This window comes from Bos indicus, chromosome 1 (genome assembly GCF_029378745.1).
Source record: "Bos indicus isolate NIAB-ARS_2022 breed Sahiwal x Tharparkar chromosome 1, NIAB-ARS_B.indTharparkar_mat_pri_1.0, whole genome shotgun sequence".
Taxonomy (NCBI): domain Eukaryota; kingdom Metazoa; phylum Chordata; class Mammalia; order Artiodactyla; family Bovidae; genus Bos; species Bos indicus.
The window spans coordinates 23,292,663-23,308,833 of record NC_091760.1 but is presented as its reverse complement, the minus strand read 5'-3'; the positions used below and the strand labels follow the sequence as shown (position 1 = coordinate 23,308,833).

At 36.9% G+C, this 16,171-nt stretch overlaps 1 protein-coding gene across 2 annotated transcripts in view; it reads right to left on the bottom strand.

Moving 5' to 3' along the window:
* LOC109560730 (SAM domain-containing protein SAMSN-1) overlaps positions 1-11,360 on the bottom strand; it is a 98,555-nt gene extending 87,195 nt beyond the window's left edge. The window contains exons 1-2 of one of the 2 annotated variants that reach the window (XM_070786453.1): positions 11,035-11,360; positions 9,227-9,576 (exon numbers count right to left, since the gene is read on the bottom strand). In XM_070786453.1, coding sequence (XP_070642554.1) covers positions 9,227-9,576; positions 11,035-11,059 — 375 coding nt within the window. In that variant the 5' untranslated portion in view covers positions 11,060-11,360. The remainder of the gene's footprint in view (positions 1-9,226; positions 9,577-11,034) is intronic. The other variant, XM_019963252.2, reaches the window with a different exon arrangement.
* Between the last annotated feature and the right edge of the window lie 4,811 nt (positions 11,361-16,171).

Sequence of the window (16,171 nt, the reverse complement as noted above, 5' to 3'; positions counted from 1 at the left end):
AAAATGGGAGTAATAATACCACCTAACTGAATCGTAACACAAAGATACATGAAACGCTTGAAATAGAGTCAAGTGATAAGTCAATGGAGACTATGGTTGTCATTATATAGACATGTCTACATGACTAGACACATCTACTTTGGCCACCTGATATGAAGAGCCAACTCATTAGAAAAGAAGCCTGATGCTGGAAGAGATTGGGGGCAGAACGAGAAGAGGGTGGCAGAGGATGAGATGGTTGGATAGCATCACTGACTCAATGGGCATGCATCTGAGTGAACTCTGGGAGATAGTGAAGGACAGGGAAGCCTGGTGTGCTGCAGTCCATGGGGCTGCACAGAGTCAGACACAACTTAGCAACTGAACAACACAGGATCAGAACAAGATCTGAAAGGTGGCACCTAGTGTGTGTGTGTGTGTGTGTGTGTGTGTGTGTGTGTGTGTGTGATGACTGATGGCAGCAGAAGAGGCTGTCTCATTTCAGCCCAGCACTCTCTATACCACAAAGCCCCCTGCTCTTCTGCCCCTGCCTCACAATCCTATTTAAACTTCACCCACCCATTTGTCAAAGCAGGATTTTGTCTTTTGAGATGGCACTCAAAAGGATTTTAAGAAACAGTTTTTGAGTGACGGAAGCCTTCTTAGCTCCTGAGAATAGAAAATAGACATTTTGGTTCATGAAGAAGTTTTCATAATCAGAGGAATCTGGCTGTAACTCAAGTAAAGTCTGTATTCACATACATGGTTGCTAGTTCAGAATATGAGGAAGTACCCAGGACAGAGGAAGTGCAGTTGGTCAGGAAAACAAAGAACAGTAAAAACCGAAACCTAAAATAGCTTACGTAAAAAAAAAAAAATCATAGAAATAAGGTCAGCAATGGACATCTGAAAAGTGAAAAGAGAGCTAATTTGAAAAAGCTGAAGGACAATCTTTTTGTACTAATCTCTTTCTGCATATAGGATATACCTTTCTTGGTGTCCCCTCATAACCCAAATACTGAAGATAGAAAAGGGCCTTTAAGATCATTAATGGCCCTCTTTCTGAAGATGAAGATGCAGAAGACTATGGAGATTAAGCAGCCTGATCCAGAGAGACGCCAGTAAGTGACAGCAGTGAGTTCATAATTGGCTTTCCTGGCTCCAACCTGTGCTCCTTTGATGTGCAACATAACTTCTGACACATCTGGCTGTGCACTCAAAATGAGGCATGGTCTTTAGCTTACTTAGCAATATTTGAATTATGAGCTTGTTTCTCTGGCACAGAAAAAATTCTACCAATACTTGGAACATTCTCCAAGGCTCATTATATAAAATGTCCTAACATTTACGCCTCTCTCTTTGCAAGGGTCAAGGTCCAGCTTTAGATTGTCTTTATTCTGCTAATACATGCAGAAGAGTTAAACTCTCAGGAAGGAGGAGCTTGAGGTTTCCCATGGTCAATAAGCATAAATGGGTCCCCTTCAGACTGATATTTGTTTTCTGCCTTTGTCTATTTGAGAATCCAGAGAAACAAATTTCATCTTGATTGTAGAAGCCAAAATGTAGTTATAATTGATTATCATGGATCCTATATCATTATCATAAGAGCTATTGTAAATTACAAACATTTTATGATGACTTTAGAGAGATTTTATTATGGAGTGTACCAGTTCAACTTTCTCCTTAATTTGATGCACTTGAATGCTGCTGCTGCTGCTGCTGCTAAGTCCTTTCACTCGTGTCCGACTCTGTGCGACCCCATAGAAGGCAGCCCACCAGGCTCCACCCTCCCTGGGATTCTCCAGGCAAGAACACTGGAGTGGGTTGCCATTTCCCTCTTCAATGCGTGAAAGTGAAAAGTGAAAGTGAAGTCACTTAGTTGTGTCTGACTCTTTGTGACCCCATGGACTGCAGCCCACCAGGCTCCTCCGTCCATGAGATTTTCCAGGCAGGAGTACTGGAGTGGGTGCCATTGCCTTCTCCGATGCACTTGAATAAACAAGCACAAAGGAAAAACAACAACAACAACAACAACACAGAGAAAAGTGAGGCAAAACTTTAAGGCCATTCATGAAAAAGAGAGATTCTTGGTTTCTATAACAGTTCTAGGACTAGCACAGATCTGTTGTTTTCACTGATATTCAGAAGGTTTGTAAAATTGAGAAAAGCCAAACACCAACCCAAATAATTAGATTCGTTTGCATTCTACATTGCTCATATTCAAAAGTCTAGTTTAATGATACCTCTACTTATCCTGGACTTCTAGAATACAATTTTACACTTATAGAGCAATTATATTTTCTCATTTTATTTTTATATTCATTATACAGGATTTTATTATAAAAGACATTTAAACATTTCATAAACATTTACAATTTACTCTCTTCAAATTCAGCCTAAATAATTTCCATAAATCTGATATCTTGCACTATTATAATATCTCATAATTTAAGTGTTTCTTCTATGAACTCTTTTTTTTTCATGTAAATGTGCTTGCACATCTGGCTGGATCTTTTCCAGGATTATTTTATGTACAATTACTACTGTATGTTTCCCATCTTTGTGAATTTTTATACAAAGAATTGTGATTATTTGTTTTTCTTTTTACCTTTTTTAAATAAGACCCTCTAAACTCTCAATGGGCTTCCTTGGTGGCTCAGCTGGTAAAGAATTCACCTGCAATGCAGGAGACCTGGATTCTATCCCTGGATTGTGAAGATCCCCTGGAGAATGGAAAGTCTACCCACTCCAGTATTCTGGCCTGAAGAATTCTGGGGCTATTCCATGGTGTCACAAAGAGTCGGACACAACTGAGCAACTTTCAGTTTTACTTTCAAACTCTCATTACAGATATGAAATGGTAGATTTCCCAGCCCTGCCCCCTGCCCCACACACACACACATTTAGAGCCTAAGTGACTTAGGAGGCACTTGATATAAGTTAGCTAAATGAGTGAATACATGGGTGAATGAATAAATGAATGAATGAACAAACTGTTGCAGCATCTTCTGTTTTTCAAATTCTTCTCTTGAGTAAATATTAATTATCCTTCCTTCAAACATTATATTGGCTATAATTTAAAATTTTTCACATAAAATACTCATTATTTTTTCTTGTTCATTTAGGGCCTTAAAATTATTTTTATTATCTTGACTCTCAAGTTAATTAATTTCAGCACAAAGTGTAGCAGGCATAAATATCTTTCGGTACTTTTCTATCCCATTTTCCTATTTTTCCTTTGGAATTTCTCAGTCCAAATTATCATTTATTCTGCCTTCCTTTTCACAAGTTGTCCAAATCTATTAATTAAAACCTGTTCTCTTTCCATACCACCATAAATCCAAGGTAAACAAATAAAAGTTTAAAGCTGTTCTAACAAATAGCTTTTGCTGTTAGAGTTGGACACAAGGGCATTAAACTATGAGGAATTATGCATTGATGGCTCAGAGCCTGTTTTCCTCTGGGTGGATATGGGAGCAGTCATCTTGGTATATCATACACTGAACCTGTAAAAATATTAATACCCTCATCAGTGGGACCACAGAGACTTTTTGTCAGGAGTCTAACATCACTAATGTACAGAGAAAATAATAATAGAATCTATGAAATTAACTTTTCTTTTTTCCTAAACCATGCCCCTCCTTATTTTCTTTTTACTGGTCCTCTCAGTCCTCATTCCTTTTCACACATTTTTTCCTTCAACGTGTACACCATGAATTCTAACTTGACTATATATATATTTTTAAACTTCCATATTATTCATCAAATAGAGAAGAAAAGAAGATACAAATGGGAAAACAGTATAAATAAAGCGATAAAGATGGGGAAAAATCTGGATTTAGCAAAATGATAGTATAACTTTGCTAATAGAGTGTGCGTGTGTGTGTGTGTGTGTGTATGTGTGTGTGAAGGAGACTTGTGAGGATCTAGTTATAAGGTAGATTACGTCAATGAGTTTGCTTTTGACCCTGTAGGTGTTGATGAGACACTTAAAGGTTTGTAAGGGGAGCAGTAATATTATTGAGCTTCAGAATCATTATCCAGGCAGCATTAATCAGGTAGATTAGTCAAGTAAATTAATCTGGTAGATTAATCTGGTAATGATGTGTCACGTTGATTGAAAGAGGTAGGCTAGCATCAGAGAGATGGAGAGTTTGCCAAGGTTGAGACTAGGAAGACGAAAGTAGAAGATGGGCACAGACCATTTCTCCCATAGTGCGGTAGTTTTGGAGGGAGAGTATTGAAACTCTGAAATCACTTGAACATTTTCCCATGTCAATAATTAGAGCACTCAGTACTCCCTATGGAGAAGGCAATGGCACCCCACTCCAGTACTCTTGCCTGGAAAATCCCATGGACGGAGGAGCCTGGTGGGCTGCAGTCCATGGGGTTGCCAAGAGTCGGACACGACTGAGCAACTTCACTTTCACTTTTCACTTTCCTGCACTGGAGAAGGAAATGGCAACCCACTCCAGTGTTCTTGCCTGGAGAATCCCAGGGACGGGGAAGCCTGATGGTCTGCCATCTATGGGGTCGCACAGAGTCAGACACGACTGAAGCGACTTAGCAGCAGCAGTATTCCCTATTTGAATTAGAAGATTAATGTAAAATCTTTGCTCCTTTACTTCTAGGTTAACGTTAGCACACATTCGTTCTTCTCACTAAAATGGTTCAGTAAAGAAATCTTCCACTTTCCACACTCTCTTTTGGAGCAATTTTGAAGGGTTCATGTAACACTCCAATAAGACCTTCTAGCTTCACTCATCTCATTCTCTTCTTACACATATAAAGATGCTTTAAGTAGAGATTTTTTTTTTATTTTCTCACCTTGAGATTTTGTATAGAAACTTCACTCATTTTTCTTTGACCTCTATGAAATTTTTTGTTTCTCATTCTCATTTTTCCGTCTATACTACATTTTAATTCTTCTATGTGTGGGTTTCTGTTATATTCTTTGAGGCCTTTGACTTTCCTTCTTCCTGAAAACATTTGTTATTATCATTTTTAAATATATTACACTATTTTTATATAATAGATTGCAAAACGTTTTAGACACTTAAAGTGAAAAATGGATATCTGTTCCCCTTTTTCATGTCAAGATTATTTCCATTTCTTAATCTGAAAAACTGTTTATTCTTAAAAATCTGGAAAATAATCCCAGATTTGGAAAAATATATTAGCTGCTATTGATTATTTTTTAAAATATAAGATTAAAGGAAGACCTCATCACCTTTGGAACATGCAAACTTTATTCTTTCTTGTCCTTATTCCCACCAAGCCTATGGCTCATTCTTCTCTTTTGTTATGTTTCAAGTTTTTAGCATGCAGGATTTCGTAAGTACTCTTCAATCACTCTTCTTGTAAGTTGATTGTAAACACTTGGTTTCAATATTATTTTTGGTTGCGTTCATTGATATCTTTCTTAAGATGCATCTGAATTCCCTCTCAACACCACTCATCGCGGATATTAGAAAAGACTGGCATCCTTATATAGCTTTTCCTTTCACATTTCTCTTGTGGGGTATTTGCTTTCATAAATCTCATCTTTTGTCTTTCTCATTTTCTAGCAATTCTATAATCACATCTCTCTCCTCACTCCTCAGATCCCATAGACCTTACCAACAACTAAACCACACATGAAATATCTGTATGTCTCATTCTCCCCCTCTTGACTTTTGTGAAGAGCTCTTCACAAAGAATATATTTCCCTGTCTGGATTCAGCTTGTTTATGGTATTTCAACTGAGTAAAATATTGCTACTTTCCAAGCCCAGCACAAGCTCTGGACTCTTTGATTTGGGCATAAATATCACCCGCTATTGACAGAGTCCTGACACCATTTCATTTAATCATCCCAACATCCCTTGTGTAGTAGACCTTGATAACCCTGTTTTACAAATGAGTGCTTTCAGCATGCAAAAAGTCACTCAGAGGAAAAGCAATGAGTAGGATCTGAAACCAATACAGAATTGAAATTTGTTCATTAAAGAGGGTAAGGAGTTTGCCCAATCTCACTCTGCTAGTGATGTCAGAGTTGGCATTTACACCCAGCTCTAGAAGAACTAGAATTGAGAGTTTGAGCCTGAAGTTGGTTAGCAGAGATGTATCTGGAAGAATGAGGACTGTCTGAAGACAAGCCAATTTCAGGCTGCCTCAAAACTGATACAATGATGAGATCAAAGACACAGGAATCCACTATTGTTGAGATTTCTGAGATCAAGAAACTAATTTGTGGATTAGTTTTATTTCCCCCCAAATGTGGGGTTTAGGCCTTGCTCCAATGAATCTGCATATGTTGGTACATTTAGAAAAAAAAAATCTGGTCACTACTGACTACCTGTCATTGATGTAACACTCATTTGAGAAGGCTTTTTCCTTGACACTACCTGCCTTCTGTATCTTGCCTAGAATGAAAGTGAGTATAACTCAAATAAGAGCCCTGCAATTATTACAGAAAAATATTAGATATGCTAAAATGAAACTAGATAGTTTTACTTGCTATTATTATAGAATATATATGTAAAATATAAAAATAATACTTTGCCCTCATTCAACTTCTTTTACTCTATGTCTCAAATCCCTGAGTGCAAGTGGTCTCATTAAATTTACCAAACCAATTTAACTCTAACATGTTCTTGAACCCTCTGTCCAAGTCCACTGAGGTTTTCCTGTTACAAATGCTGAACATTACCGTCTGAAATTCTGAGCATTCTACAGATGTTTGACTTTCTATAGATAAAACTTATTTACCTTAGCTATGTACTAAAATAGACAAAATTACCTAAGTAAAAGAAAAACATTACTATGCATACACACCGAAACCAACACACATCCACAAACACTCATACTATACACACATGGTAATAGAGTTCATATATGATGCTTTCAAATTGTGGTGCTGAGGAAGACTCTTGAGAGTCTCCTGGACTGCAAGAAGATCAAACCAGTCAATCCTAAAGGAAATCAACCCTGAATATTCATTGAAAAGACTGATGCTGAAGCTGAAACTCCAATACTTTGGCCACCTGAGGCAAAGAGGTGACTCACTGGAGACGACTTGTTGCTGGGAAAGATAGAAGGCAAAAGGAGAAGAGGGTGGCAGAGGATGAGCCACCATCCTCTGGATAGCATCACCAACTCAACAGACATGCATTTGAGCAAACTCTGGGAGATAGTAAGGATAGGGAAGCCTGGCATGTTGCAGTCCCTGGAGTCGCAAAGTTTCAGACACAACTTAGCTCTGAACAACAGCAATGACTGCATTAATATAGAACAGTTAGACAACGAAGAAGTAATTTTTTTCTCTAGATCTATGGTAACAAATTCTATTGGTTTCTAAAACTTCTATTCATTTAGTCAGCAAATGTTACTCAAATATTTGAGTGCCCATGACTTCTGCTTCCCTGGTGACTCATTGGTAAAGAATTACTTGCTAATGCAGGAGACGTAGGTTCTATCCCTGAGTTAGGCAGATCCCCTAAGAAGGAAATGGCAACCCATTCTAGTATTCTTGCCTGGGAAATCCCATGGTCAGAGGAGCCTGATGGGCCACGTACAGACATAGGGTCGCAAAGAGTTGAACATGATTGAAACTACACAATTTTAGTTTCTCTATTACCCCCTGAAGTAGGAAATGGCAACCCGTTCTAGTTTTATTTCCTGGAACATTCCATGGACAGAGGAGCCTGGCGGGCTACAGTCCATGGGGTCTCAAAGAGTTGCAAACAGCAACATTCTAGAGACTAGGGAGAATATAAACATAAATTATTTATAGCAAGTAAACTAATGCCCAGCTCGTCCTGCTACAGGACGGAGTGTGATAAGCTCCATGAAGATAGGGCCAATGCATGTATTATTTGGCTCTGTGTCGTCAGTGTCTAATATCGTGATGCTAATGTAGATTTAATGCCTATACAATGAAAGAAGAATACCCTTAAGTAATCTGGAAGTTCAAAGGAAAAAGAGATTGCTCCTATCTGGTATGACCCAGGCAAGTTTTCTAGAGGACAAAGTATTTGATCTAAGTATTATGGGTTAGGATGATGGTTTTAAAGGAAAGAGGAATATACCAGGCAGATGAGTAACTCATCTGTAAAAAAAAAAAAATTCACACTCTTAAATCTTAGAATATCTATACTATATAATTTTAGTTTCTCTATTACCCCCTGGAGTAGGGCATGGCAACCCACTCTAGTATTCTTGCCTGGAACATTCCATAGACAGAAGAGCCTGGGGGGCTACAGTCTCTGGGATCACAAAGAGTCTGGCATCACTGAACTACTGAGCACCTTCCATTTTACAATTGAGAATAGTAAGCTTAAAAGGGTTCAATAATTTGCCCAAGTAGCAGAACTGGAATTCAAACCCAGATTTCTCTAACTCCAGATCATTGCTTTCTTGTGTGCCATATACCATTAGTTTAGTACGTGGGAAATGCTATAATATATTAGCTAAAATCAGGATCTGTAGCATAGGACTGTGGAGGTTCTAGATTTTGGCTTCACAAATTGTTAGATTTGTGATATTATACCTGTTACTTTTTTATACCTCATCTTTCTCAATTGTAAAACAGGAAAGAATTAATATTAGAACATCACTCCCTACATTATAAGGTTGTGAGATTTAAATGAAATAATACATATGATGTACTTATGAGAATAGCAGGCCCACAGAAAATGCTCATTTAAATTAGTGGGATTCTTTACCATCTGAGCCACTGAGTGACTCTTTCATGTATTAACTATCAGTGAAACTTCAACACAACGGCAATAATTTAGATAATTCAGCAAACAACATCCTTTATTTTCTTTTAGTTAAAAAGAAATCTCTGGAAAACATTGTGTTAGTCACTCAGTCATGTCCAACTCTTTGAGACCTCATGGACTGTAATTTGCCAGACCTCTCTGTCCATGGAATTCTCCGGGCAAGAATACTGGAGTGAGTTGCCATGCCCTTCCAAAGGGGGATCTTCCAGACCCAGGGATAAATCTGGTTCTCCAGCATTGCAGGCAGATTCTTTACTGTTTGAGCTATGCAGTAGTTTATTTGAACGCAAAGGAATATATGCAATAGCAACATGATAACAGAAGTCACTAGAGTTGCATTGCTTTCTGGAAAGACAGCTCTAACTCTGGCAACTTTCCAGAGACTGGTAAATTTGACTGATTAGCACCTTTGTTATCTGTTTCTTTCCTGCTAGTACAAACATCCAGATAAGATGATACATTTCCGTCATTTTACGAACTTACCCATGAGTGTGGGAGATCCATATCTGTACAAGAAGACTTGAGACGGGGGTGGTGAGTGCAGTGGAAACAATTGTCCCACAGTCCAGTCTGGTCAATTTGGAAATCAACGTATGTCCACAACGGGTTTTCTGGAAAAGGTTTCCAGTTGTTCCACATCTGAAATTCCCCTTCATTATGGGATAGCATTTCTGCCCAGCTGCATCCATTTGAAGCACTGGATCGAGCCAATGATGGAGAAATAGAATCCAGTCTAATTTCCATTCCTTCCTTCCCCCTTGCATTAACATTAACTTTCTTTTCTTGGCTTTTGGCTAATTTCATACAGGAAATCAATGTTTCATCTTCATCTTCTGAATGATAAAGAAAAATAGGTTAAAGAGGTAAGTCTGTCAAATAATTTTGCACATGTAGAAATTATGACTATTATAATTCCCTTTATATAATAGAAATGAATGAACATCACAGGTTAAACCAGGAAGTCATATAATTTTACAAAATAATTTTAAATTAGCATTTCTTTAAAGAGTATGTCTTTGGTATATTAAGTGATTTGTTTTGTAAAAACGGATTTACCTAACTTTTTTTTGAAGTTGTGTATAAAGATGAAAGCCAGTTTGACTGGAATCCATGTGGAAATAGTGTACTGAAAGATACTTTAGAAAAATAACAAATTAAAAAAAATCCTCATATTTTATAAACATGATATGGTGTATTTTTATTCTTAAGTATTTTTTTTAATTTTTTGAGGTCACACGTATAAGACATATAAAGAAACAAATCAGATTTTTGTCTTAATTAAAAGAATGAAATCTCAGTAGAGATTTTCTGAAGTTCTCTTGATAACCTAAAATTCTCTAACTTAATATCAATCTGCAAAGAGATTTATGCATGATGTGTTTCTCATAATGAAATATTTTGGAAAAGAGAGAACAAGACTGAGAAAACAGAGAACAGTATATCTTTGGTCCCATAAAGTTGATCAGTAAGACCTATTTTACATGTACTGTAAGGTGTGATGAGATTTTTGGTAATGTATAAAAATTTATAGGAAATAGAAATATATATAACCCTTAGTAAATTACACCATTCATTGACTCTATTTAAGTTCAAATGTTTAGTGAGTGTAAACACAAGATTATGATTAATAGGGCATTCTTGTAAATAAATAAATGAAAGTCAAAGTTGCATGACCTGCCAGTGGCATTCACATCAAAACTGAATTGGGCTGCTTTGTGAGGGCAAGGAATGCAAAAAGTGGACAATGCGGGTCCTTATCATCTTGCTGAGCTTTACCTATAGCTTTCTCTTACTCTACCCCGAGTCTGATTCTGAAGAAGAGAGATGGAGTGGCACAGATACTAAGTGAAATTCAGGAACAGTGTGAGGATATTTGTTTCACAAATACCTTGGCAATAAGAAAAAGCCCTCAATATTTAATAATTTTAAGACCTTATCAAAATGTTCTTCATTAATATATACTATCTGAATTCTTCCTTAAGACATTTTTTATCAGCTCATTGAGGTTTTTAAATTATTTTTATTGGAATATAGTTGCTTTACAATGGTATGTTAGTTTCTATTGTATAGCAAAGTGAATCAGACATACATATACACATATCTTCTCCCTTTTGGACTTCCTTCCCATTCACTGAAAAGCAGAAATAGACACATGTTGAGAATAAATATATGGATACCAAGGGGTAAGGCAGGGCACAGGGAAAGAAACTGAGAGATTAGATGGACACATATACACTACTGATACAATATATAAAAGAGGTAAATAATGAGATCATTAAGTTCTTACTTACGGAGGTTTATTGATGTAGGTTTCATCTCATTCAGACTGGGCACTCTTGCTTTCTTGGTCCAAACCAGTTTCTGCAATCTCTTTAATGTCCCTATGGATTCCACTGGGTCATCACCTGATTTTACAGACTAGCACAAACATAGCTCAGGGTAAAGAAAAATCTCCACCAAAAAAATATATAAAACGTGTCGAGGTCATAAATGTAGGGAAATTCATAATGTGACCTTAACCTGTACCCTGAGACAATTGAAGCGATATCTTGAAATGGCACCACATTTTGGAGGTTCAAATTTATAAAGTGCATTACAGCTGGCCAATCATAATAAAGCAGAACTTTATTTTTTTTACCATTTCTTTTCTTTTTACATCAAAATGTAACAAAATGGATTGAATCCAGAGCCATCTATAAAGGAGGTACCCCTGCTCAATGTGAAATGGTGAAAAAAAACAAGCCTTTTGTAGCATAACATAGATGGAAACAGAAATTGAAAGGTGCTATTTACGTATGTTGGAATAGACTGATGGTGTTCAAAAAAAAAAAAAAAGCGTTATTCAAATTTTCTTCATTTTTCCTTAGAAATTTCTGGTAAAACAGCATTTAACTTCTACTAAAATATTTTCAAACAATATACTTTTTTAAAAAATAGCCTCTTGTTTTCTAGAAGATACACAATGAGAAAAGAAAAAACAGGCATCATATTCTATATTATGTTTTAGCAAATAAGCGTCATTGGCTTATTGTGGGAAAAAATGTGTAAAAGAATTAACATTGCTTTAAAGACAAAGTGTTTTGGAAGATGCACAAATATTTGTCACTAGTTGAATGTTGATTAATTTGCATTTACACTGATTTTACTTATTATTTTTAAGATACTGCTCTCTTAAAGACTGCAAAATATTTTGGCAATTAATACTTTACATGCTAAATGCTATACTAGTGGGTAAAATAATTGCATTCTGTTGTATTAATAAGATAAGAAGTAATACATAGAGGAATACATCTTTTTCATCCAGAAAACTCAGGATTCAGAAATATTTCTCTGCCTGCTTCTCCCTCATTTCTTTCCATCGGACAGCTGATAAATGACATCCAAACAGGTACTGCAATTTTCAAAAGGCGAATGATTTGCTTCCTCATTAATGTTTGGATGAGACACATTTGTAACAGTGCTTCCCATCCTTTGACACAGACTATAAGCCCAAAGAAATGTTTGGAAGAAAAAGGTCTCTGGCATGCAAATATTTCCAATTATTAAATTTAGTTCTTATTCTTGATCTTTAAGAATGACTTTGAACAACCAACATAAACTTGATGTTCTGTCTCTGCATGATAATACCTAAGTAAGAACCGTGATGTTTTGTCAGAGAAAGCCGTACCTATTTGCATCAAGTAAATGAAAGAAAATACTGAATCCTCTTAATCTTTCAGAGAGGACTGTGATGAGATTTTCTTAGATATGCAAAATCTTTCTTCTTTTTCCAAAGGTCATGCTCAGCTCACCACAATTTCTGTTGCTATTTTTTCTTTGTATAATTTTCCCTAGTATTCCTTTTCAGTACTTTCTGAGTTGCTCAGTTTTATGCTGCGGCTGCTATTCAGTCACTTCAGTCGTGTCTGACTCTTTATGACGCTATGGATTGTAGCCTGCCAGACTCCTTTGTCCATGGGATTCTCCAGGCAAGAATACTGGAGTAGGTTGCCACGCTCTCCTCCAAGAGATATTCCTGACCCAGGAATGGAAGCCCCATCTGGAAGCCCCATCTCTTGCCTCCCTCACTGCAGGCAGATTCTTTAGCGCTGAGCCACCAGGGAAGCCCACTTGGTTTTATAGGTCTACTACAAGTCAGGAAGAGGCATTTTCTAATCTTTAGTCCCTTCCAGAAATGAGCTGGAGTAATGGGCTGGCATGGCACAACCACTGAGCACGATATTTTGGTTTGTTGTTGTACTTATTTTCTTACGGCAACCTCGTTCTCCCACAGACAAAGCCTAATGTCTCCACTGAAACACTGGCATCAGAAATAAACTTTTCTCTCCTCCTTCTTTGTGAAAAAGACTTACACTTGATTTGGGGAAAAATGTTAAGATACCATGGTAACTGAATTCTATGTTAACAATTGTGCCTAGGAGAAATGGAAGCATTTGAATAGTGTCTAAATTCAAAAGAGTGAGTTCCATGGCCTAGAGGTGTTCAACCAAACAGACCCCTTATTATTTTGTTTATACTCTAACATAGCTTTTTAAAAGCACAGTGTTGTTAACTTTTTTTAAAATTTTATTTTTAAACTTTACAATATTGTATTAGTTTTGCCAAATATTGAAATGAATCCACCACAGGTATACATGTGTTCCTTTATTCACTCACTCATTTTTGAGTTATTACATTTCATTCATTTTTGTGCATAGCAATAAATGTTTGTAAATATAAATACATTCTTGATTTCATATATGTGTTTTATCTATGAAATGGATTATCCGTAATAAATTTATTATATTAGTCTGGCTACTTTCTAAATGCAAAGTACTTCTGAGAAACCTTCTCCTGCTATTAGATAGCATATATACCTAATGGATGAAAGTTAGAGTTAATATTATTATAAGAGATATGGAATCATTAAGATCATCTATTAAAATAAATTATCTATAATATTTTAAATAATGTTATTCACTACGATCTTCCAATCAATCACTTGTATATCTGTACTGAATTTGATTAAAATTTTAATAATGTGGCTTTTAATTTCTAGATGTTTTCTAAGAAGACTGACCTGTAAATTAAACTTACCATTCAGCAAACTTTTATTGCACACCTACGTGTGCCAAGCACTATCATACATTCTGGAGATATGGCATGGAGCAAGTAAGATGGGATCCCTGCTTTCACAGAGCCTATATTCTAGAGAGAAGTGACATGCCATTAACATATAAACAAGTACATGAACAGTAAAATGTGGCACAAGAAGTGCTGTGGCAAGAATTCTCAGGGCGATGGCTTGGGGATAGGGGTGTTACTAATTTATAGTAGGTGATCAGAAGGGTTTCACTGAGGAAACAAATGGAGGTTTGAATGAAAAGAAGGAACCAGACGTGAAAATTTGGAGATCATTTTGGATTCAGTGGATATTCAGGAACAACATCTCAGCTGAAACTTGAATTATGGAAAAGAGTGAGTCAGGGAAACAGCAGAGGGAAGAGAATTCCTGGAAGAGGACGCAGATTGTGCAAAGATTGTAAACTGGAAATCATGGGAGAATTCTTAGTGTATGAGAAAGGAAATGAGGGAAGGGAAGAATGGCACAAGATAAAGCCAGAGATTTAACTAGGAGGCTTTTTTAGAGCAGGCTGGGGAATATGTATTTTATTCTAACCAGATGAATGACACAAGTTGGTTTATATTTTCATTCATCTTCCCTCTTTATTGAATTTTGATCATCTTCTTTTTTAAAAGATGTTTCCCAATAGCCTTTACAGGTGTTCTGATCTCATCCATCTTTAATTCACCATCTTTTATATACCACTCTCTACTCCCTTTCCTAGGCATGCTTCTCAAAAAATTTAACTATATGCTTTCTTTAATCTTTTTAATTTCTCATCCTTTCAACCCACCTCATGTACTCATCAATCAACTTTTGTCTCTCCTATTGCATTTAAATTGCTTTTGTGGTCCAATGAACTCCACGAACTCATTACTATCTGATATTCAGCAATATTGACCACGATGACCTTCAGGCAACATTGTTTTTGCTTGGCTTCTGTGACATCATGTTCCTGGATTTCCTTGCACCTTTTTTGGCTGTTCTCTTATATGCTGACACCTCTTTTTCTCTCAAAATTAAATTCCTTTAGAACTAGCTCTGGATTTTCATATAATATTGCATCATTTTTTTTCAACTACACACACACACACACGGCTTTTAATAGAAAGTATATGCTGAGGATTCCCAATTTATTTTTGTAGGACTTTCTTCAGAGCTTCACACTCAACATATCCAAATTTCCATTTCAAATGATTTATAAGCATGATCATGACTGTCCTCTAGCCTCCTCCAGACCTGTTTCTCATCTGGTCTTCTTCAACTCCCTGAATACCATCTTCATCCATCCTTTTGCACATTCCATAAATCAGATTATCACCTTTCTTATTTACCTCTCCTCGGTTTACTTGTATTTATCCCATTACTGAGGTTGGTTTATTCTCAAAAATGTATCTTGAATCTCTTTCCTTTTTCCATTTCCACTGTTCTCATCCATGTTTAATTTTCTCTTATTGACACTATTGGCAAGTCTCCAGCTGGTTTTCTTTTTTTTTTCTAATTTTATTTTATTTTTAAACTTTACATAATTGTATTAGTTTTGCCAAATATCAAAATGAATCCATCACAGGTATACATGTGTTCCCCATCCCGAACCCTCCTCCCTCCTCCCTCCCCATACCATCCCTCTGGGCCGTCCCAGTGCACCAGCCCCAAGCATCCAGCATCGTGCATCGAACCTGGACTGGCAACTCGTTTCCTACATGATATTTTACATGTTTCAATGCCATTCTCCCAAATCTTCCCACCCTCTCCCTCTCCCACAGAGTCCATAAGACTGTTCTATACATCAGTGTCTCTTTTGCTGTCTCGTACACCAGGTTATTGTTACCATCTTTCTAAATTCCAGCTGGTTTTCTTTTAGTCTTTGTACCCACCCCATTTAGTTGTGGGCTTCCCTGGTGGCTTGGTTGGTAAAGAGACCACCTGCAACGAAGGAGACATGGGTGTGATCCCTGGGTCAGGAAGATGCCCTGAAGGAGGGCATGGCAACCCACTCCGTTATTCTTGCCTTGAGAATCCCATGTACAGAGGAGCCTGGTGGGCTATAGTCCATAGGGTCGCACAGAATTGGCCACAACTGAAGCAACTTAGCATGCACGCACACACCCCTTCAGTTGATTTATAATATAATGTTAGAGTTCCCTCTGAAAAATGTAAATCTGGTGATATTACTACCTTAAATTACTTCAGAAATCCCAAATATTCTCTTAATAAGGTCTATAATACTTAACTGGATCTATGAGGGCCAAGTCTTTAGGGTCCCCTCTGGCTCACACGGTGCAGACCTCTAGGTTCCCAAACTACACAATTCTCCTTTCTCA